This window comes from Pteropus vampyrus, unplaced genomic scaffold (genome assembly GCF_000151845.1).
Source record: "Pteropus vampyrus isolate Shadow unplaced genomic scaffold, Pvam_2.0 Scaffold366, whole genome shotgun sequence".
Classification (NCBI taxonomy): Eukaryota; Metazoa; Chordata; class Mammalia; order Chiroptera; family Pteropodidae; genus Pteropus; species Pteropus vampyrus.
In genome coordinates this window covers 561,384-583,519 of record NW_011889147.1, presented here as the reverse complement: position 1 = coordinate 583,519, position 22,136 = coordinate 561,384, and the positions used below count along the sequence as shown (strand labels likewise).

Here is a 22,136-nt window from a genome sequence, read left to right as displayed (position 1 = left end):
TATATTTAAGAAAAATCTAGTTAACATAAAGTGGTCAATTTTGATATTGTGTAGTCACATCTGGGATAAAAATGATGCACTGAATCAGTTATAATCAAATGACCACTTTATATCTAAATCTTTAAGTCAAATAAGAGCTTTCAAAGCAAACATGTATAATTTTGGACATAGCACTTGATTAATGAACTGAATTTAGATTTTTTTTTGCCTAGACATTGATATCATATAGACTTTCCCTTAATGTTGGACCCACTAGACTTTGGGGAACTTCTTTCATTCTTTTGGTTTTCCTGCCAATATGTATTCTTGTCAGTACAGGGAGTATGCTCTGAGGAGCATCAAAAGTTTTGCCATTTATTCAGCATTATAATTTTTCCATGTGACTCAATGAATTTGGGAGAATACATAAGAATCCTTTTAATTTTCTAAACTGTTTATAACACCAAAAATTCATTGTTAATATTAGGGCAAAACACTTTCTTCAGTGAGACCAATCAATGTGTTAGAAATGATGAAAGAATGGAAAAATAATCCAGGAAGTGATGATGAAAACACAACAGATCAAAAGAACAAGTGGTCCATTCAAGAAAAATTGAAAGGTTTCCGACCCAGTGGACCCAGTGGACCCAGTGGACCCAGCAGAAATGTCCATGATTTCAATAATACTTCAGATGAAGAAGAGGAAAAACAGGTAGGAAGAACCTACAAAATAAGTAGGAAGAGCAATTGTTTCATTTCTCTATACTATAAAATAACCTCACAACACTTGGAACATTTTTCGCAATTGTGTCTTTTTGTTGTTGTTGGTTTGTAACTAAGGGCTTGGATGATAAAGCAAGTCAAGTTCTTTCCTCCCTTGAGACTATCATGATTTAGCAATGTGGCCTACATGTTTATTTGAAGATCTGTGATTATATAGGGCAGGGGTCTGCAAACGTTTCCTGTAAGGGAACAGATAGTAAATATTTTAGGCTTTGTGTGCCATAGTAGTCTTTGTCATAACTTCTCAACTCTGATCTTATAGCATGGAAATAGGCATAGGCAATTTTAGGACATAGAGTCAGGTGGTATGCCAGATTTGGTCCATGGGTCAAAATTAATAATTTTTGCACTTTACCAGGCTATACAATTTTGAATGGGTTTACGTATTACCTACATTATCCAGTTATTTGTTTCTACTTTTAAGATAACTAAAACTATTTATATAGGTTTATCTTTTAGCTTCCTAGATCTAAATATAGTTTTATTCTTTTTGGTGAATAAAATTTCATAGCATTTTGATTAATTCTAGATTTTGTTCTGTTAACCGAATATCCTGACAATTTACCCAAACCCATTTTTCTTTTGTTTCTATGTTTGTGGAAAAGTTTTCTGTATGTTTGTTCTTTGTCTTGTCTTGAAATCTAATGAATTTAGCTCTTCTTTCATAATTGAGCATCCGCCAGTGGGAGCTGTGTTCACCAATGAATTTAGGAGAATATATAAGAATCCTTTCAATTTTCTAAACTGTTTATAACACCAAAAATTCTTGTAACACCAGACTTCTCATGAGGAATTGCTACTTTTCAGTTCTTTGAAGCCTAGAAACAGGCAGAGTGGAGAGAAGGACTGAAAGGGTGAATCCTAAGCCACATCCAGGAAGGTACAGCCTTGCTGGCCTGCTCCCTTCCATGCTAAGCATCCTGTCAGAAACTTGCGGAAAGAGACCTAGCAGAGTGCTCGACTGATTGTTTCTTTTATTTTTTTTTGTTTTGTGTTAGTTGTTTATTTTTTTTACTGACTATTTTTGATTTACTGGTTGGGAAGGTCTTCATCTACTTGATAGCAAACATCTAGATGATAAGCTTAACATTGAATGATTTAGATATTTTGAAGTAACCATATTTTTACCATACTATAAACATAGGTTTATTGAATTCCCTTCATCCTCTCTAGTCTGTTAACAGCTCTTGCAATGCTTAGAAGCTGTATGTATTTTATATTCTTGTTAAAAATAATATTTTAAAAATTCACGTTTGCATTTCCTTATTGAACATGGTTTGAAGATTATCCTATTAGATGGCTTAGCATTTTATATACCATATACATATGCACACACATACATACATATACTTACACATATACACATACACTATATATACATGTATACACTTACATTACACATATATGTTCACATGAATTTACATGTACTTACATATATACAAACAAATACATATACATGCTTACACTCATTATCTTTTGTAGTCTTGGGTTATATCTATGTTTGTCACTCAATCTGGCATAAAATATTGCTGTGAACCAAATGTTTGATGTCTTCCATCTCCTTTCCCATTGCTGTGTTGCACATCTGCCCTCTCCTCTCCCTCTCCCTGCAAGTCACAAAGTAATAGGACTTGATATGCTGTTCGCAGCTACTTCCAATGAGGGAACAGAAGAATTGGAATTTGAGGTGCTTATGGATACTATAATTATACCCAGTGGGTTGCAATTTTAAGAATATAGATTTCTACTCATCAACAGGAAGAACTTTTTTTGCCTGCAATAGAACAGTCTGGACCATGGATAGTAAACTTCCACCTCTCAATCATTGGAGATATTCAGGCAAACTCTGGAAAGCTACTTATTGTAAATGCTGTAGTAGAAGTTCCTACAGGATGCATAGGACTTTGCCCTGGAAACTAAGGAACTGCTAAGGAACTTTCCCATACTTAGATTTTGGCTGTGATAGCTTAGAAGAAATAAACTTACCGTATTTGGGAATTTTCTTGAAAAGTGTTACCCCTTAAAAGAAAGAATTCTCATGAATTTAATATACTAAGTTTGTTTTTCAAGGATTTCTGTGAATAAAAATGTCACTTTGTAAATTATATTGAAGTTAAATTTATGTTAAGAAATTACTTCTTTCCTTTCAAATCTTCATTAACAGTAAATAGTGGCGTATAAAGTTCTAAAGTGAAAACTGAAACTAGAGTTGGCCATTTACTCCTGAGTCCACACAGGATTCGAATAGTAATTAATATTCTTAATAATGAAATTTTAATTTTTAAAAAATTATTCTATGAATATTGAAATATTTCCCATGGGGAAATTTTGTTTGTTCAAATTATATGGACAATTTGCTGTGATAATATAAATAATTTATACCTATTAAATTAAGGAAATATATATGATTCTTTTTCCATTATAATATTTGAAATGTGGCTTTAATTTAAATGGAAATCTGCCAGAAGTTCCTGCTTTCCATTGTATCATTGCTCTCTCTTCTGGAGAATTTCATAAATCTATTCAGAGCTCTTGAATTTTACATTTGTCACAAGCCAGGGAAATCACACTTTTTAGATAAGTGGCAGAGCTCTTGGAAAACTAGAAGAGAAAGTGAGGATTTATTAAAAACAAAAACACTCGAACTAAGCACTTTCCTCTTTCCCTGAGTAACTGTTTCCTGGTTGCAAATGCCCAGGACATTATGGGAAAATACGGTTTGCATCTCCTCATCGTTCGTGTTTGGACTAAGGTATCACATTTCACTTTTTCAAACTTGTTTTCAAGTAGTTGGCATCTGACAACGTCCTTTCTTTCTTTTTTTTCTTTTCATTTCCAACTTTTAGCCTAATTTAGGTAATAGTGTTCTTTGAGGACTGAAATGTTCTCTCATGTGTATTTTGTCTTTTATAGGCTGAGTACATTTAGATAATGTATTGTGTTGTTAGTAACCCTCTGAATTCCCTACAATGGGTCCTTAATCTGTTCTCTCAGATAGACCCAAGACTTGAACTCTTACAACAGCATTTACTCATCTTCAAATGACACACTTGGCAGACCATTGCTTCTTGCAGGAGCATGCCTTTTTAACATTAGGTCCTTAGTGATTTCTGATAAATAGTACAATACTTTCATTATTCATTGAGCTCAGAAAACAATTGAAGAGAAACGAATGTCTGTAATTAAAATGCACCTCCCATAATCATAGACGGAGGGACTAGAAACTCTGGATGTGATAGAAGTACTATACTTGCACTACAGAATTCTTGCTTCATGAAAGAGAAACTTCTTAGTTGTTAAATTATTTATTGAATGCAGTCTCAAATATACTTGTTTAATGAAAATGGAAGATTTTTGTGATCATTTTGTAATCATTTTTCTTGACTGAAAACATGGCCTTTACAGTATCATAGGAGATGGTACATGTAGCATATACTTTACCTCATCTGGAAAGTAGAAAGGCAAGGTATCTTAGGTAAATGAAATGTATTCAAGTAGTAGTTCTTCAAAAACGAGAAGTGTTTGAATTTAAAAACATTGAAATGAAGCAGTTACACTGTAATATATCATTGTGTTTCTATGAGGAAAAAGTCAGGTTTTCTTGGTATTTTAGTTGATTAGGATAAATATTTCTTTACAAATTAAATCTTAGCTTTCTGAGCCCATGTAAATCATGTGCATATATGGTGGTGCTTTCACAATTATGGCACACTTTTGTACTGCGATATTGAAGCATTGCAATCTAGTACCTGTGCCCAAGCACTGCACTTAAAATATCATAATGGTTAAAAGCACAAGCTCCAGATCAAGGCTGCCAGGATTCAAACCCTGGCTTTACCAAGATTTACAACCTTGGGCAAATCTCTAGACCTCTGTTTTCTCACTGTAAGATAGGACTGATTACCTCAACCAAGGACTAAATGAAGTCTTGCACGTTATGCTCTTGACATACGGTAAGCACATTATTATTACTTTTATTATTATATTGCTAAAGAACTTGCATAGAATATTACTAAAATTGCTTGTTCTTTTTTCTGCCTGCTCCAAGGCTTCTTTGCATATAGATGTTAGAATAAACTAATGAACAAACTAAGAAATATCATTTTCAAAGGTGATTAGGTGATGCTTCCAACCTCATTTACCCTCTGAGTTTGGTGAGGTCTGTGGGATATTGTGGTAGATCGCATTATTTTTCCCAATTATTTAATCTCTCCCTGTAAGGGGTTTGGGCATTCACACCTTCTGCCATGTGACTTTGCAGTTCTCTCTTTTATAGCAGATGAAGGAAATTTTCTCACTCCACTAATGTTGGCTCACTCTGCCTAATGGAATGTTAAGAGGTGTGACATAAACAGAGACCTTAAAAGCATTTGCGTGATTTAGCTTGCTTTCTTGTATTTCTGCCACCTGCCATGAGAAGAACATGCCTGCAGGGAGCCACAGTTCTCGGAATTATGAAGATTTGTGGAGCAGACCTGAACCTAATACAAAGCCTAGTCTGGCCTAGCACAGCTAAGCCCTACAACTAATTGAGAAAAATTAATGTTTATTGTTATAAGATACCGAGTCTTCTATAGTTGTTTCTTATGTAGTTGTACAGAAAAGAGTTAATATAGCAGGCCCAAACTGCTATCCTCGAAAAGGTTTTCTTGCAAGGCTGGCCCTTGGCTGGCTTCCGGGAACTTGGATTTGGGGATGGTTGCTGCCGTTAACTGATAAGAATGATTCATTGTGCCTGAACTGTTGGTACAAACAATATGGTTTATGTTGAACACCTGCTTTCCTTCGGGGAGGCTGGAATTTTGGCAGATGCTAGGCAGAGAGCCTGCCTACATGACCAGCTCCCAGTAAGATCCCTGGGTGCTGAGTCTCTAAGAGTTTCCCTGGTTGGCAGCATTTCACATGTGTTGTCACAACTTGTTTCTAGGGTAATTAAGTGCATCCTATGTGACGCCCAGGAGAAGACCCTTGGAAGTTTGAGCCTGGTTTATGCTGGCCTTCACCTCAGGTGCCTTTTATATTTGCTGATTGTGCTTTGCTTCCTTTTACACTAATAAATCATAACAATGTGTACAACTGTATGCTGAGTTCTGTAGGTTCTCCTAGTGAATCATAAAACCTGGGAGTGCTTTTGGGGACCTCCCAAACAGTAGCATAACTGCAGCAATAGCTGATTAATACATGTACAAATAATTGATTGTGCTAACATGAATCTTGACCTGTTGTTCTTTGATCTAGTGCTGTTTGCAATGCCAGTTGCTAGGTTGGATTACTAGACTTTCATAAACAACAATGTTATTGTCCCTGCTTCTGCTCCCACTAGGAGAACTTCCTGTGTAAAGGTTTCACCACAAGCTTAGCCAGGCTTCCATAGTTAGAGGTATATATATATATAGCTTTATATATCCTTTCAATTCATTCCCCTACTCTCCCAAGCGTACCTTTTGCTTAGTCCCCTTGAGGAACTATAGCTGTTAGGATATGCTATGTATGTCTTTTCCCTATGGAGAACCAAGCCATTGGTTTGGGTTATCACTAATACTGCTTCATTTCAGATGTATTAATTTGGGTCCATTCACCTCTTTTCCTGCCTTTATGCTATAATTGTCCCATGTATTACATCTATATAATTAGAAACCCCACAAAACAGTGTTTTAATTTGTGCTTTAAAGTCATATATATTTCTAAGAAGTTAGGAGGAAAAGATGTTTCATATATTTACTGAGATATTTACTATTTCTGATGTTGTTCTTTCCTTTCTGAAAATTTAAGTTTCCATCTGGTATGATTTCCCTTTAGAACTTCCTTTGCATTTCTTGTACTGAATGTCTGCTAGTGATGAATTCTCCTAGTTTTCTTTTATCTAAAAAGTCTTTATTTTATTTTAATTTTGGGGGGATATTTTCTCTGTTTATAGAATTCTGTCTTGATATGTTTTGGGGTTCACAGTTTAAAGGTGTTATTCTACTGCCTCTGACTTCTAGTTTCTCTGACAAGAAATCATCGGTAATTTGAAATGCTCTTTCCCTATATGTAATGTGTCACTATTCTCTGAATATTTTCAAGATTTTCTCTTTATCTTTGGTTTTCAACAGTCTGACAATGATATTTCTAGGCATGTTCTTCACATTTATCCTGCTTGGGGTTTGCTGAACTTCTTGAATCTATAAATTTGTATCTTTTGTCAAGTTTGGGAAATTTTCTCATTATTTTCTCTTAATTTTTTTTCTGAGATTCTAATTACATGTTAGACCATTTGATATTGTTCTATAGATTTTTGAGGCTGTATTCATGTTTTTCAATCTGTTCTTTAAATTGGTTACAGTCTATTGATCTATCTTTAGATTACTCTTTTTTCTGTTAACTCCGTTTTCCTATTAAACCTAACTGGTGACTATTTAATTTCAGATATTATATCTTATTCAAAATTTCCATCTGGTTCTTTTTTGTAATTTCTGTTTCTCTTCTGAGACCTTTATTCATCAAAGCACATTTTCCTTAGCATCACTGATAATAACTATGATAATGGCTTTGAAAATCCTTGTTTGCCAATTCCAACATCTGGGTCATCTCAGGATCTGTCTCTTTTAATTGTTATTTCTGTTGAGTAACTTTGGATTGTATCCTGGACATTGGAAATGTTATATTGTGCTGACACTTTTTCTCCAAAAAGTGTTAATGTCACCAGGCAGTTAGTAGGTTGGACACAAACTGCAAATTGTCTCTTAACCAGCAGTTCAGATCTTAGGTCAGTTCAGTTATCTGTAGCTGGGCAAAATTTAGGATGCTGCCCAGCTACCGATAACTGAACTGACCTAAGATCTGAACTGGCTGTCTCCTTTCAGGTATTCTCTCATTACTTTCTAGTGTCTGTGGTTGCTTTGAATACTATTCTGTAATTCTTCAGACCAGAGAGAGAAAATTGTAAAAACATGGAATTGAGGACATGGTGGGGAGAGGGGCAAGACACATTGCCATCAAAAGAATAACATATGATGCATCGATAGAAATAATAGAAGCCAGAAGACAATGGAATGATATTGTTAAAAGTGCTAAATGGAAAACAAAACAAAACAAAACAAAAAACCTGCCAACTTGGAATTCTTTAGTGATAATTTCCTTCAAAAATAAAGATGAAATAAAAATTTTTTTCCAGATATGTAGGGGATGAGCAAATTTGTTACCAGCATATTTTACCATAAGAGATACTAAAAGAAAAATTTCAAAGTAGAATAAAATGATCCCAGGTGGAAATACTGAACTGCAGGAAGAAAGGGCATTAGCAAGAGTAAATATGCAAATAAATGTAAAATAATGTTGACTTTAAAACAATAGCAATAATAATGAGATATAGGCTTTCATTTCAGTAAGCTAGAAAAAGAATACTGTTAAGTGCCCTTCGAACAAAAAGAGGAGGAAATGATTTTAAAAAGAAGATATTGTGATGACTTAATGTCAATAAATTGGAAAATTTAGATGAAATGGTCAAATTCCTTAAAAAAACACCAAAACAGATAACACAAAAATAAATAAGCTAAATAGTTCTACATTTATTTAAAAAAAAAAAATCTGTAATTAAGAACTTTCCGATAAAGAAAGCTCCAGTCCCAAATGATTCCACTTGCTAATTCTTTCAAATATTTAAAGAAGAAAGAAGAGAAAGGTGTTACACAAACTCTTGAGAATATTTCCCAATGCATTTATAAGGCAAGCACAACAATATCAAAACATGACAATGGTATTACAAGAAAATTATTAGCCAATATCTCTCATAAATATAGACACAAAAACCCCAAACTCATTATTAGCAAACTGAATCCAGAAATAAATAAAAAAGATAATGCATCATGATTAAGTGTACAGTATATTCCGGGAATGTATGTTTGGATTAACATCCAAGAATCAACCAATGTAATTCACCATATTAATAGGTAAAGAAGAAAAGCCATATAATTATCTCATTACTTTTGGGGGAAAAAGAGCATTTGATAAAATTTAACAATCAAAGGTGAGAAAAACCCTCAGCAGAGTAGGAACAGATGGGAACTTCTTTTACATATTAAGGGATTTTTACCCCCCCAAAATTCTCTAAAACTAATATTTTTAATGATTAAATATTGAACACTTCCCACTAAATATAGGAGAAAGGCAAAGATGTCCTTTCTACTTCTCTTTAACATTGTACCAGAGGTCTTAGCCAATACAACAAGGCAAGTAAAAGAAAGAAAATTATATACATGGGAAAGGAAGTCTAAAACTGTCTCTATTTTCAGATGACATGATTGTGTACATAGAAAAGCCCAATTAATCTACAAAAAGTGAACTAAACAAGTTGCAGGATGCAAGATCTGTATACAATAATCAATTGTATTGTTATATAGTAGCAGTAACCAATTAGAAAACAAAATTTTTAAATACCATTTAAAATATTGCAGAACATGAAATACTTAGTTGGTAAATCTAACAAAGTATGTGTAAAACATTTATATTGAAACCTATAACATATTGCTGAGTGAAATTGAAGAAGACTGAAATATATGGAGATAAATACCATGTTCATCAATTGGAAGATCAGATACTGTTAAGATATCAATTCTCCCTAATTGATTTATAACTTTAAAGCTATCCCAATTAAAATCTAGGGCTTTTGCTTTTTTGTTAGAAATTAATGAGATGATTCTAAAATTTAGGTGGAAATACATAAAGACCTAGAACAACTAAAATAACCTGAAAAGAACAAAGTTGGAGAACTTATACGACCTGATTTCAACATTTACCATATAGTTACAGTAATCAATACTGCGTGGTATTGGTATAAGAATGGACAAATAAATAGACCAATAAAATAAAATCGAGAGTTTAGAAATTGACCCATACTTATCTAGGCAGTTGATTTTCGACAGAGACCTCAAAGCCATTCAATGGGATAGTTTTTTTCAATAAATGGTGCTGGCATAATAGGATATTTATACGGAAAAAATTAACTTTGACCCCTTAGCTTACATTTTACACAAAAATTAGTTTGAAATGAGTAATAGGCCTAAGTCTAAAAGCTAAATCATAAAGCTCCTAGGAGAAAATATAGAAGAACATCTTCTAATCAGAGAGTAGTCAGATTTCTTAGAACACAGAACTTTAAAAAACAGATAAAATGGACTTCATCAAAAGCAAACACATTTGTTAAACTAAAACATTAAGAAAAGGAATAGGCAAGGGGACAGGGAGAAAATATTTGTAATAAATATATCTAAAAAAGAGCTTGTATCTAGAATATAGAGGTGATTCCTACAATTCAATGATAATAAGGCAAGCCAATTTTAAAAATAGATATAAGACTTGAACTTCAGATAGGAAGGCATATAAGTAGTCAATAAGCATATGAAAAAATGTGCAACATCATTAGTCATCAGGAAAATGCAAATGATATCAGGAAAGGCCACAATGATATATATATCACTATAGTCTTTATAGAATGGGCAAACTAAAAAAAACTGGCAAGTCCAAATTTTAGCAAATATTGGAGCAACTGGAATTTTCCTACATAGCTGGTGGGAATGCAAAAATGATTCCGTTCCTTCGGAATACAATTGGGCAGTTATTTATAACATTAAGCCTTCACTTACCATTTACTCCAAATGTAAGCAATCCCAAATGTAAGTTTGAAAAAGGATTTGTAGAATATGTTTATAGCAGCTTTATATAGAAACAGCCCTAAACTGGAAACAGCCCAAATATCCATTAATAGAAGAATGGATAAACAAATTGTGGTATATCCATACAAGGAAATATTACTTGGCAATAAAAATACTAATACATGGATGAATCTCAAAAACGTATGTTATAATACCATGAGAATCTATAATTATCTTAATAGAAATTTCAATTAAAAACCATGTTAAGCAAAAGTCAGACACAAAAGAGTACATACTGTATGTTATTTATATGAACTTTTAGAAAAAAAAAAAACAAAAATAATTTATGTTGAAAAATATCAGAACACTTGTAGCCCCAGAATGGGAGGAAGTTGACGGGAATGTGGCCCAAGGGGACTTTCTGGGAAATTATTCTACTTCTTGATTGGGGTGTTGGTTATACAGGTCTGTGCATTGTCAAAACTTGTCAAACTATACAATTGAAATTTGTACATTCTACTGTATGTAAATTATACTTTAATTTAAAAGAAAAGGGATGTTTACATCTTTATTTAATTTGTGAGTTAGATTTTATTTTCATTAAATCCATTTAAGGCCCAACTCTTTGTCTGGGAAGCCTTGTAAAAGAAATTTGTATATTCGGAAGTCAATTTCTCATCTTCCCTTTGCTTTTCTTTCCCTTCCTCTTCCTTCTGAAAACCAGAAGAATGTGAGAGAAAGTGGTGACCGTTGTAAGCAAAACTATAGCTAAAAACTTGCTTCAGAACGTTCTGTCGCTTGGACCTTATGCAGGCCCATAATTTGAATGTGTGACTCTTAGAAATGGTTGCTATGGTGATAAACCACTTTACTTAGATAGCACATATTTTACTCAAAATTCAGAGAAATGGTAACAGTTTCTAGTAATCATGCACTGGTGTTAGCTTTCAGGGCTATACCCGGAGCTTGCAGATTTTGTATTCATTTTCACCAGATGAGTTCATCAGGTTAAAGTTATGCTAGTGAATAATGAGATATGTATATTCATCCCAGTTTTCTTGGTACGTATCTCCCTTTGCACACATGGACCCCCCTTTTCAAGATTAGTAATATGAGCTGGAGAAATCAGGCCAAGGGCACTGAATTACTAAAGGATGGAACTGAAGGGAACCTTGTAAGGTAATCCTTGCCATCATTCTGCCTCCAGTAGTCCTGACTATTCTTCAACATTCCCAAATGGTAAGACTGTCAAAGTGAGGAACAATTGAAATGCTGCTTGGGGCAGCCCCTGGTGTAACCATCTTGACTATAGCACTCACAGATGCTGTCTTGCTCCAGTGCTGAGATCTTCCCCATTCTTCACTTTGCAGATTGTGATTGGATATGCCCTCTAATTCTTTACATTTTTAGACTGAAGAACTCTCTTATAAAGAAACCTCCACCCATTAATCCTATAAATAGCCTTTTTGTAAACCTTCTTTCATCTTTTATATCTGTTCAAGCTGGTTGCAGTGTTTCAGATGTGAATTCTTCCTGATAAGGATAAAATAATTTTTTCTTGATTTTTTAAGGTGCTTGCCAATGATAGCCAGGTTTTCTTGGTCACTGTGTAGTAGTATGACAGTATCTTCAGAGAATAGTCTACAATGATTTTTAGATCCTCTCAATTGGATTGGTTGATGATGGCCAACAGTTTCATAATGTTTAGACTCTTTCCCCCTAGAGCTGAATATTGAAATTCCTCTCTCATCTTTCTCCCTTTGTACAATCTAATGGGAGCTCTTCACCTTCTATTTGCCTTTCATGACCTGGAAGATCTTAGTAACTCCTATAGCCTTGGCAATTTCACTTTTCATTTCTTTGTCTATTACTCATAACACTTTCAAATTGCATCGGTGACAGCATAGGTCTCTAAGGAATTTCATCAACTATGAGAAAAGAAAGACTGAAAATTTAGATAATCTATAACCTAAAAATCTGTATCCCTGAAAAATTAAGATTTGTTAATGTTCCTTGAGAAAAGCCTGGAAGATAGAAATTTCCTTGTTTTTTTTTTTTTTTTTTTTAATGTTTCAAGGAGGTGAGAGATTTGGCTCTTGGTGAAGAAAGTTATAGCTCTTCCTGAAGGGCCTCATGAGGGCCAGCCTGCATCCATGTTTTGTTAGCTACAGAGAACAGTTTCAATGAGGAGACATTTAAGAGGAGAGACTCAGTCTTTAGGAAAGCTCTTACAATTCTGATTCCTAAACTTAATGAAACTGCAAATTAGCAAAGAAAAATAGTAAAGTACACACACATAATATTTTACAGGGTGCACACATACACACAGAAGCTCGTAAACGTTTGCAATAAACATTTGCATAAAGGTAAGTAGATTTGCATTGATGTTTCCAGAGAGTAAAGGAACAAATGTGATTTGTTTCAGTGCAACCCATTTTAGGCCAGTTTGGGAGCTTAATTAGAATATGGTTGACTATATTAGTTTTAACATGTATTAAATACCAGATTGAAAATGAAATAAAAGTCACTCATATGTTGCTGGTAAGAGCATAATTTTGATGACTCAAGTACATTAATTAATGGGAGAATGAAGAAGAATGGGAACAGTAAACCAGATAGGAATATGAATGCATTAAAAAGAAAACAACTGTGTCTCTGTTCCTATTGTATAGAATATTAGTTGTAGCAGACATGTTAAAAAATATTTTCTCAATGATTTGAGTGACAAATCAAGAGGTGAAATGTCAAAAGAGAGAGGGTTACACTTAGATTCATCTTTTAATAGGATTTGTATGTCAAGCGGATTACAATTTTATGAATCAAAATTTCCAAGATAGGTTTCATGTCTTTGGGACCAGGACTGTACTGAACAAGGCAACTCATCTTCAGCCAGATACTAGAACAGAAGGAGTTTTCAGTGAGAGGCTACAACCTATTTTACTGAATGCTAAGGCACTTTAGGTTTCTCTGTTTCTTGAAAGACTACACAGAGAAGCGACCAGAAATTTTCTTAGGAAAAAAAATCTGTGGAGAAAAGGACCTGTTTCCATTTCCAAATTTATGCAAATTAATTTTTCAACTCACAAAATTACCAGCTCAAGAATTAGCATACACTGTTATAAAGTCATACATGTCATACATAAGTGGTGTTCTAAAGAGGCACACATTTAAGGGCTGACTGCAACAAGCAGACATCAGGTAAATTTTCTCATTCTTGAAATATAGGTACCAAAAATCATGAAATGATCTGAAGTGTTGCTTCAGCCCTGGGAGGTCATTTACTCATTGGACAAATATATATTAAGTGCTACTGCTGTGTATAAAACATAGTCACTCGTTTCACGAGAGCCTGAGTGATCAGAGAAACACCAGGTTTATTTGTTTTGTGTTACGTGTAATCTTTTCACATTCTTTGAAAATTGTTAACCTGTATTATTAACTCATATGTACGCTAACTTTCAGTTAACCAGAGAATTAAAACTTATGACTCCATTTCCCAGGTCATTCTGTGTAAATGAGAACTTTCTATGTCTATACCCCAACGTTCCGTCCCCCATCCTGCTTGTGTAGGTCTCCTGAGACATTCTCTGCTCTTTTAGAATTCTGTGCTCTGCTTCATTTAATTAGAAGTGATCACTTCTAGAATGCGTCTCAGGTCAAAATGGACTCTGCTTCACTCGTGACATGTTCAGAGACCGTTGCTCCCACTGTGGGGTGAGGTGACGTGAGAAAATACAATTGCCTTTTAAAATCCCTTCTACTTGTTTTGGTGCTTTAAAGCTCATGAAGTCCTTTCAAGGCCACCACCTTAGTTAATTCTCACAATAAACTCATGTGGTATATGTGAAAATACCATTTTCCCCATTTAACAGTGAGGCATCAAGACTCCAAGAGGTCTACAGACCTGCCCAAGTGGTGTCACTGGGACTAGAAGCCATTCCCTGCAGTCAGTGCAGAGAATGTGAAGAGTGGACCCTATGCAGCAACTTTGTACCCAGATTAGAAAGAATAATCATGACGTGCTTGTCAGGGTATCCATACAAATGTCAAAACTTGTCTAGAAATCTGTGAAGATGAAATGAGCACAGTTATGTCCGAGTGGACTTCCCTATGCGAATGTTACCAGACATTTACTTTCATTTTGCATGGCAGTAGAACTGAAATTGTGCAGAGAGTTTGCTCTACACCAAACACCGAACAATTTTGGTTTGTTGAGGGTGCTAGAGGAGCTTTCTTTGGCATTTAATAACAATTTTACAATGTGATGAGTTTATATCTCACATCTGGAGAGTGCTCAACTTGCAAATCCTGGACAGTTGTGTAAGCGCATGCTTCTTTGAAGGATACATATTACTTTGTGTCTGAAAATTAATTCAGGCCTTTTATTTCTAGCTCGCTGCTTATAAAAAGAAATTTCCTGTGACCAGTAAGAAGGAAAACATGGACAGCTTGGACATGAGCTATTCAAATTCCCCATCTAGCAGACTCCTTCAGGCCGGAGTCAAGGAAGAAATCCAGAAATCCCCTGTGACTTCAAATCAAAGGACAGCAGCCAAAAGCACTGCTAAATCCATTGCCCTGCCGAGAACCAAAAAGAAGCTCTAAGGTCCCCTCCAATGCCGAATAGTACGAAAACAGAGCTGTGTTTCCTCGTGCTAAAATGAGAGGGTAAGAGGGGAAAAGGGCTGTACTATGCCAAGCGTTTAGCCTTTTAGCTCCACCCAGCCCCGTGGTGTGTTTGCACCAGTTTAAAATTGAAACCAGTTATCTCCAAGCAATGTGGTGTTAAAGGACAGCCTCCGATCGGCGTGGTGGCAGGCTGTGGCCGAAATCAAGATGTTTCAGGGGTCATTTATAGAGGATCAGATGCCCTCAGATCAAGGCTGTGGGCGGACTTGCTTAGTTTTATTTCACATTCTTAGATTTAGGCACAATTGTTTATATAAGGGAAAATGAGAGCCAAAAATGGAGTTTCCTAATAATTATGTGCACTTTGCACTAGAAGACTTTTATTAGGAAATTACTAAGCAACTTGCTATAGGCATAACAGCAGAAGTGCTTCATCCATTCATATGTGTTCTTGTGATTGTAGGTGCTATAGATTGTTTAAGACAACTTATTTTAAATGTAGATTTTGTAACTGCTTGCCATTAACTTGCTGCTAAATTCCCAATGTATTGATAGAATCAATAAAAGACAGATGTTACCCATGCATATTAATTTATATGTTAACAAGAAGTGAATATAATAAAGTCCTCTAAGCCCCTATGCAAATTATGAGCTTGGCCTGCTGCTACAAAGGGAGGTACACATCTTTGGGGAAGGTGATGAGGCTGGATACAGGGGAAAATACATCATTACTCTTAGTATTATGGATATCTTCTTCCACCTGGGCAAATAATTTTGCCATTCCAGGTCAAACTGGGTGAATAGATACTTCGCTTGGCCTTCCAAACAAATTCTAAAGAAACCATTTGCATTTGCTTTTACCTTTACTAAGTGGTAACCTAGTTTCATTGCACCGCCCCCCGCCCCGCCCCCACCATGGGATTGCCATTTAGGCCTCCAAAATGACCCACACCTGGCCCGCTGAGCATGTACTAATTGCACATACATCTACTCAGTGACTAAAGGTAATAGATACGCTTCCTGAATTAACTTGGAAGACACTGTTGTGCTGCTGAATGGGTCAAAGATAGCATAGACATGTGTCACCCCTGGCTTAGTAGTTCTGCCAGTATTTTCTTAGTGCCTTCAAAGTGCTTCCCCTGGGGAAACTGCCAGCCAAAGCATATCTGGTTTAAATTGTCTAGACTTTATTTTAAAACTGGAGTTGACATGGCTGCTTCAAGGTCTTTCTTTCTTACTGATTATTACTTCCAGTCCTCTCAGGAGCCCGTAAACCATCTCCCGAAGCTTTAAGCCTTCTCTCACTGGGTTTAGTGAGCCAGTCTTGGAAGATCAGGTTCTGTTTACTTGCTGAGAAGCCCAGCCTCGTTAGCTAGGTGATTTCCCTTCCCTCCCGGTGCTCCTGTTAATAGAAGGGAGAGCTGGCTGCTCATCTCCTTGTAGAAAAGCCAACCAAGACAGTGGTTTTGATTCTGTTCATCCCTTGGGCTTAAAAATAGAATATTCCCTATGTTAAAAATGCTCTTACTTGCATAGTAGGATATAGCCTTTTGTCTCACAGAGAATTCTGTTGTTAAATTGAATACTATCTAAATTTTTATCCACATTTTCCTTTGGTCTTAAATTAGTGATTCTGCTCAGTAAGCAGACCCACTGTCCTGCTACTATAAAAATGAGTTCAATTAGCTCTCTTCTGTCTAGACCTTTATTTTATTTACGTGGAATCATTTTGATAGAGACTTGGTTCACTCTTCCTAAAGGAGATTTTCATATTATTTTTATTTATTTGTATGGGACAAACTTGGGCCAGGCCATGTCTGAGCTTGGTTTTCCAACTGTTGTACCTCTTTAATATCGGGATATATGGCCTTGCTTTCTCCAGTTGCTTTCGTGGCTGTGAAAAAAGTAACTCTTCTGTTTCAGATTGGTTTTCAGTGACCGATAGGCCAACTCTGAGGCACTGATAACAGTCACTCTGACATCTCCTGTGCACTACAGCGTGGAGGGTTGGGCTTTGTAGTGACCCAGAGGGACACAGTCTAGGACAGTACAGCACCCGTGTTATTTCCAAGGAATGCAAATGCTGTTCCACATTTTAACTTAAAAATAACAGACAAGTCAAGGCAGGAGGGATATGATAAAAGAGATAAATGCAGGTTTGGGGCTCGGTAGAAGTTCAGCTGAGAACAGTAGAAGACATCAGAGAAGAAAGGAAGATGGGTTGAGGTGGGGGACAGAAAAAAAAAAAAACAAAGCGTGTCTAATAAATAAAGAATACTGATTGGATGGTGGCACATAGTTCTACCAGATCCAGAAGCAGGAGGGACTTCCCTCCTAGAGCCCTTGGTGACTCCTGGCCAGTCTGAGGCAAAACTAGCCGTTCCCGCAGCCCATACACAAGCACACCCAGATGAAGACACAAGCTGAAGAAAGACCCGGGGAAATGGAAGCTGAGAGAGGCTGTGATTTTAAGAGTTGGCCTCAGAATAGTCCTTACGTTTTGAGGAGGAATGTTATGTGGTGTTGGGAGGAGGAAAGGAGGGGGACAAAAAATCAAAACATTTTGTGCTTATCTCTGAAATGCTTTGTTTAAATAATTCTATTTGACTCCAAAATGTAAGTTCCAGGTTAGACGAATTAAAAGCAGCAAGTCTTGAAAATGAAGCTTTTTAAATTCCAGCCTTGCTGTTGGAATAGAGAATAAAGGCTTTGTTCAAACATGCATTCCCAGCAGTAAGCAGTTTTGAAATTGGCCAGGGAAGTTGTGTCCCATAAAGGTTGCACTTGGCCGGAGACCAAGAAGCGGTGGCCTCTGGGAAATGCCCCTGGGCTGTTTTCCGTCTGCCCCTCCAGAATCATCGTGCCTGCTCTGCCCTCCGCCCAGGGAGGCTGATCTCTAGGGACTGTGGTAACAGGCTGTCTTGCCTCTGGGTTTGTTGGGATTCTGTCAGTGGGAGACACCAAAAGGCGACTGGGGTGGCAGAGCCAGGCGCAATCATTGAATCCCCCAGGGCCTTTGTGCTGGGCTGCTTGGAGTTCCTTGCATTTTCCTTCTATAGGCCTCAGCTCCTACCAGGAGCCTTCTCTCCCAGCCTGTCCCCTGCCCCTTCGGGACAAAACCAGGGACTATTGGTTAGGGGTACTGTGTCTTCCTTTGTGGGTTTCCCTAAACTCTCTTGGTACCCTTATAAAGAGCCTCTTTGTTAAACTCTCAGCTACCCCATTTGAGTGTACCGTCTGGCTCCTCCGTGGATCCAATGTGATTCGGATCTTTTGTCAGTTTTGCACTGTTGTTGACCTGGGGCAGTTCTGTCTGTGGTTGCCGATCCCCTTCCAAAAGCCAGTAAAGTGAAGAGCAGAAAACCTGAGTAAGTTCTTCCTGAAACAAACCGATGCACCTGAGTAGGAGTTGAGGGAGTGGGTGGCAGGGGAGCTGTTTCTGGGGTTAGAACCTTGACTGAGAAAGACTGAGCAAAATCTAGCACTGCCCCACTGAGCCTGAGAGTGTCCAGACCCAGGAGGTTTGCATTTAGGTCTTAAATTCGACCATGGCCTGTGGGAGCCTAAAGAAAGCAACACTTGACTTGTAACAGCCTGGGATGGAGCTGCCCTTGCTGTGCCCTGGCTGTGGACTTGAGGGCACATGAGAGGCTTCCAGAGGAACCTGTGGCACCAGGAAGCACAAGCGATCTGAAGCCAACTCCCTGGACTGTGTGTGCGTTTCATCTCCACAAGCGCTAAAATCAGCTTACAAAGCATTTTAAAGTAAAATTTTCACTATTCAAAGGTCTCACTGTAGTTCAGTTTTACACTTCAGGATCCCATATTTTTCCGAGTGAGCTAGCTTTAGAATTGGTTTTGATTTCCGTTCAGAACATTATCATTTAATTCTCATTGGCGAGCCAATTTTCTTTGCCTTTGTTCTTCAAAGGAAGACCATATTCAGTGTCTGTCTTGCATTTTTGTGGCTGCCTTCCTCAGTTGCTAGTATAATTAACTCTGTTCCCTCTCTGTCAGTTCTCCACATTTCCCTAAATTATCTGGAGCAGTTCTCAGCAGGAGTGGTGGGGATTCCCACCACTGCCCCAGTGACCTCACTTTAAGCAGCAGCACACATGTGACAGTGGAATATTGGGAAGATTAATAGGGCCATTGCAATGTCACCTCTGGCTATCTTAGAGACTTTCCCTCTTGATGGCTTGGTGCCATCCCGGACGTGGGCCCAATGCATACAGAGTGAAGACCTCAGAGAACTGCTTCCCAAAACAGGTAGTGGCTCTGGGCCTAGCTCAGAGGACCGGGCCACAGATACCAGGCGGCCCCCTCCTTCAGTATAGACTTTTCCTCACTAGATTCTGTAGCATCTTCAGATCATACATATCCTTGGCATTGATACAGAGGTTACATAAATCTTTTCACTCTTGGGAGACTCAGACACATTCTTTGACCCTCCCACTCGGTCAGGCTCTGCAGACAAGATCCCGACACCAAGCTGTTGTTTAGGGAAGACTTTTCTCATCCGCACAGAAAGTTGTCTCCATCTCCGGGGCAGTTACCAGGTCCTAGGAGCCAGCATTTTCAGTCTGACCTGGGGGCAAGACAGGCGGAAAATGGAGAACAACTGACACCCTCCCCAGACCCTGAGGAAGAAGCCAGTATTTCCTGTTCCAGGCATTGGTTTACATTGAGTTTACTAGAAATTGAAGTCCCCTTGTAAGCTGGAAGGGATCTGTCTTTTAACTAAAGCCCCTCTTCAGGTCATTATGTAACAATAGCAGCAACATTTACAGAGCACTTACCCCACGCCAGACACCATTCTAAGCACCTTCTGTGTATTCTTTTAATCTTTACAACAACCTGTGAAGTGAGTACTATTATATAGACAGAGGAATAAATTAAGGCACAGAAAAGTTAAGAAACTTGTCCAAGGTCACACAGCTAAGAAGCAGCGGAACCAAGATCTGAACCCAGCCAGCGGGCTCAAGGGTGTCGCTGTTGCACTTGATGCCTCTCAAGGCCTTTGTAGTGTAGGCCTGAGTCTGCTATAAAGTTTGATCTCAGACTTCCAAAAAGCAAGTGGCTCATGAATACCTTTGTCTCCCAGCAAAAGCCTAGAGCGGGAATTTTGGCAAGTTTGGGGCTTGAGGTTTCATAACAGAGTAAGATTATTTTGTGTATTAACAAATTTGAGTAAGACCCAACCACACCATACCAGGGAGAGAGCTACATGCATTCTGAAGGACTTTGCATAATAGAAATAAATTCTGAACACTCTGACTACTCATTGTCAGGATAGTTAGAAACCTTTGAATATGTTTTTGTCCAAAGAGAGAAAAGAGGCTCCGTTGCCTCCTCAGGTTTGGACAGACCTGCCTGCGTGGATGTGATAGATTGATGCTTACCAGGAGCAAAGTGCCGTAATGCCCCTCGCAGGGCAGTTGGGGTTCAAGAATCACTACAGTATTTCCATTTCCCACAACTCTTCATCCAGTGGCGTGTGTAGCTGTGCAGCTGAAAACGTGGAGTTCAGAAGTGAGCTGCTGGAGCATTTCTCTGCCTCGCCTCTCTCGTGTGCCTCTAGCTTTTGCCATCGCTTACTCCTTTAATGTGAGGTGGAGTAATGTTTGTTTTCTTGTCCTACTGACAGCGCACACTGTTTCTGAAGGCTCAGACCCATTCTTTGGTGCAGGACAGGGGAAGCTTCTGCCCTGGAATGAAGCCCAGCAGCCGAGGATGGTTCCAGCCCTCTTGCCTGGGCTGTGCATCTCTCAGTCTGTTGTCTGCTACTTGGTTTTAGAAAAGGGGGAGTTCCTATGCAGGGTCCTCATTGCTGTTTTGAACTTTGGAAGAAAAGGCTTCTAGTGGGAAAGCTCCCAAAGCCCACTGAAATAGGTAATTTTTTACAAGTGTTGTTTCCAGAAACAGTCACCCTTCCTCTCATCAGGATAGAACTTAGTCGTGAGACCTTAGTCATTCAGCCACTTAAGCTTCACACCAACTTTCTGCTCACTGCTGACCATGAAGCACTGTGGTGTTCCCCACCCCTCATATTTAACCTTAGCAGGGATGTCTGCAGTACACTCTGCTTGCCCGGAGGGGAATGACAAAGGCACATGAATTCCATTCTGAAAACACGCAAGCGCTGGAAAAGTCTTCATATCAACTGACATCTGCTCCTCACTGGTCCCTCTGGAACTATTTAAAGTCAACTCCTTCTGCCACATAATGGCCCCTTAGGGATGAAAGACGACCCCCTCATCCCCGTGAGCCTTCACCAATCTAAGCATCCCCTTGGACTCCTCCTCAGATGACATGTTTCTTGGCCCTTCATTCTAGTTCATCTGGGTCTTTTACCAAAATGAGCCATTCTAGTTCATCTGGGTCTTTTACCAAAATGAGCCCGGGCCTCCGAGTGTGGCCTGCTGTCCCCAGTCCTCTGGACACTGGCACGCCCCCATCAGGTGGTGTGCCAGTGTCCAGAGGAATTCTGGGAATTCTGGGAATTCTGAATTCGCATCATGTTCCTATTAGCAAATTCTATTGGCAAGGATTTGTGGGCCGTCCGGTTTGAGTTTTTTTAAGACAGTCTTTAATGACAGTGCATCCCTGAAGCTCATTTATTTTCCTGTCGATGTCCTGTTGTTGTGGTGGACTTTCAGTAACCATAAAAGAGCCCTCTCCCAATGTGAGGCCAGTGGGAGTGATAGAGAGCATGTTGACATGCCTGAGTTGGGTCTGAGGCACAGAGCCCTGAGAATACCCGAGAAGACAGACCCATTTTCCTTAAGTGTCTGTCTTGCTAATTATCCCTGAGATGCACAGAGAGCGGAGAGGCACAAACTGAATCAGAGGCTTGCTTGCCAGAGAATGCATTAGCGGCTTAGCTGCTGCTGGAGTGGCAGCGAGGAACAGGAGAGGATTGCCAACCTTGGACCAGACTTGTCCCGGGCCCTCCAAACAGGATGAGCATAAAGTGTCCTCTCTGTGTAACCTAATGTCCCCAAGCCTCCCAGGCCTCAGGGACACATTAACCTCTATGCCTAAATTAAATGGCTCTGAGACCTCTTTCCACATTACTAACAGGAATCTGAGTCTTTTTCAGAAGATTCTCCT

The 22,136-nt window shown here is 38.2% G+C and overlaps 1 protein-coding gene across 2 annotated transcripts in view; it reads left to right on the top strand.

The window, feature by feature from the left end:
• Positions 1-14,999, top strand: part of STK33 (serine/threonine kinase 33) — a 56,857-nt gene extending 41,858 nt beyond the window's left edge. Inside the window, exons 11-12 of one of the 2 annotated variants that reach the window (XM_011379574.2) lie at positions 467-691; positions 14,787-14,999. In XM_011379574.2, the coding sequence (XP_011377876.1) occupies positions 467-691; positions 14,787-14,999 (438 nt within the window). The remainder of the gene's footprint in view (positions 1-466; positions 692-14,786) is intronic. The other variant, XM_023522944.1, reaches the window with a different exon arrangement.
• Positions 15,000-22,136: the final 7,137 nt, after the last annotated feature.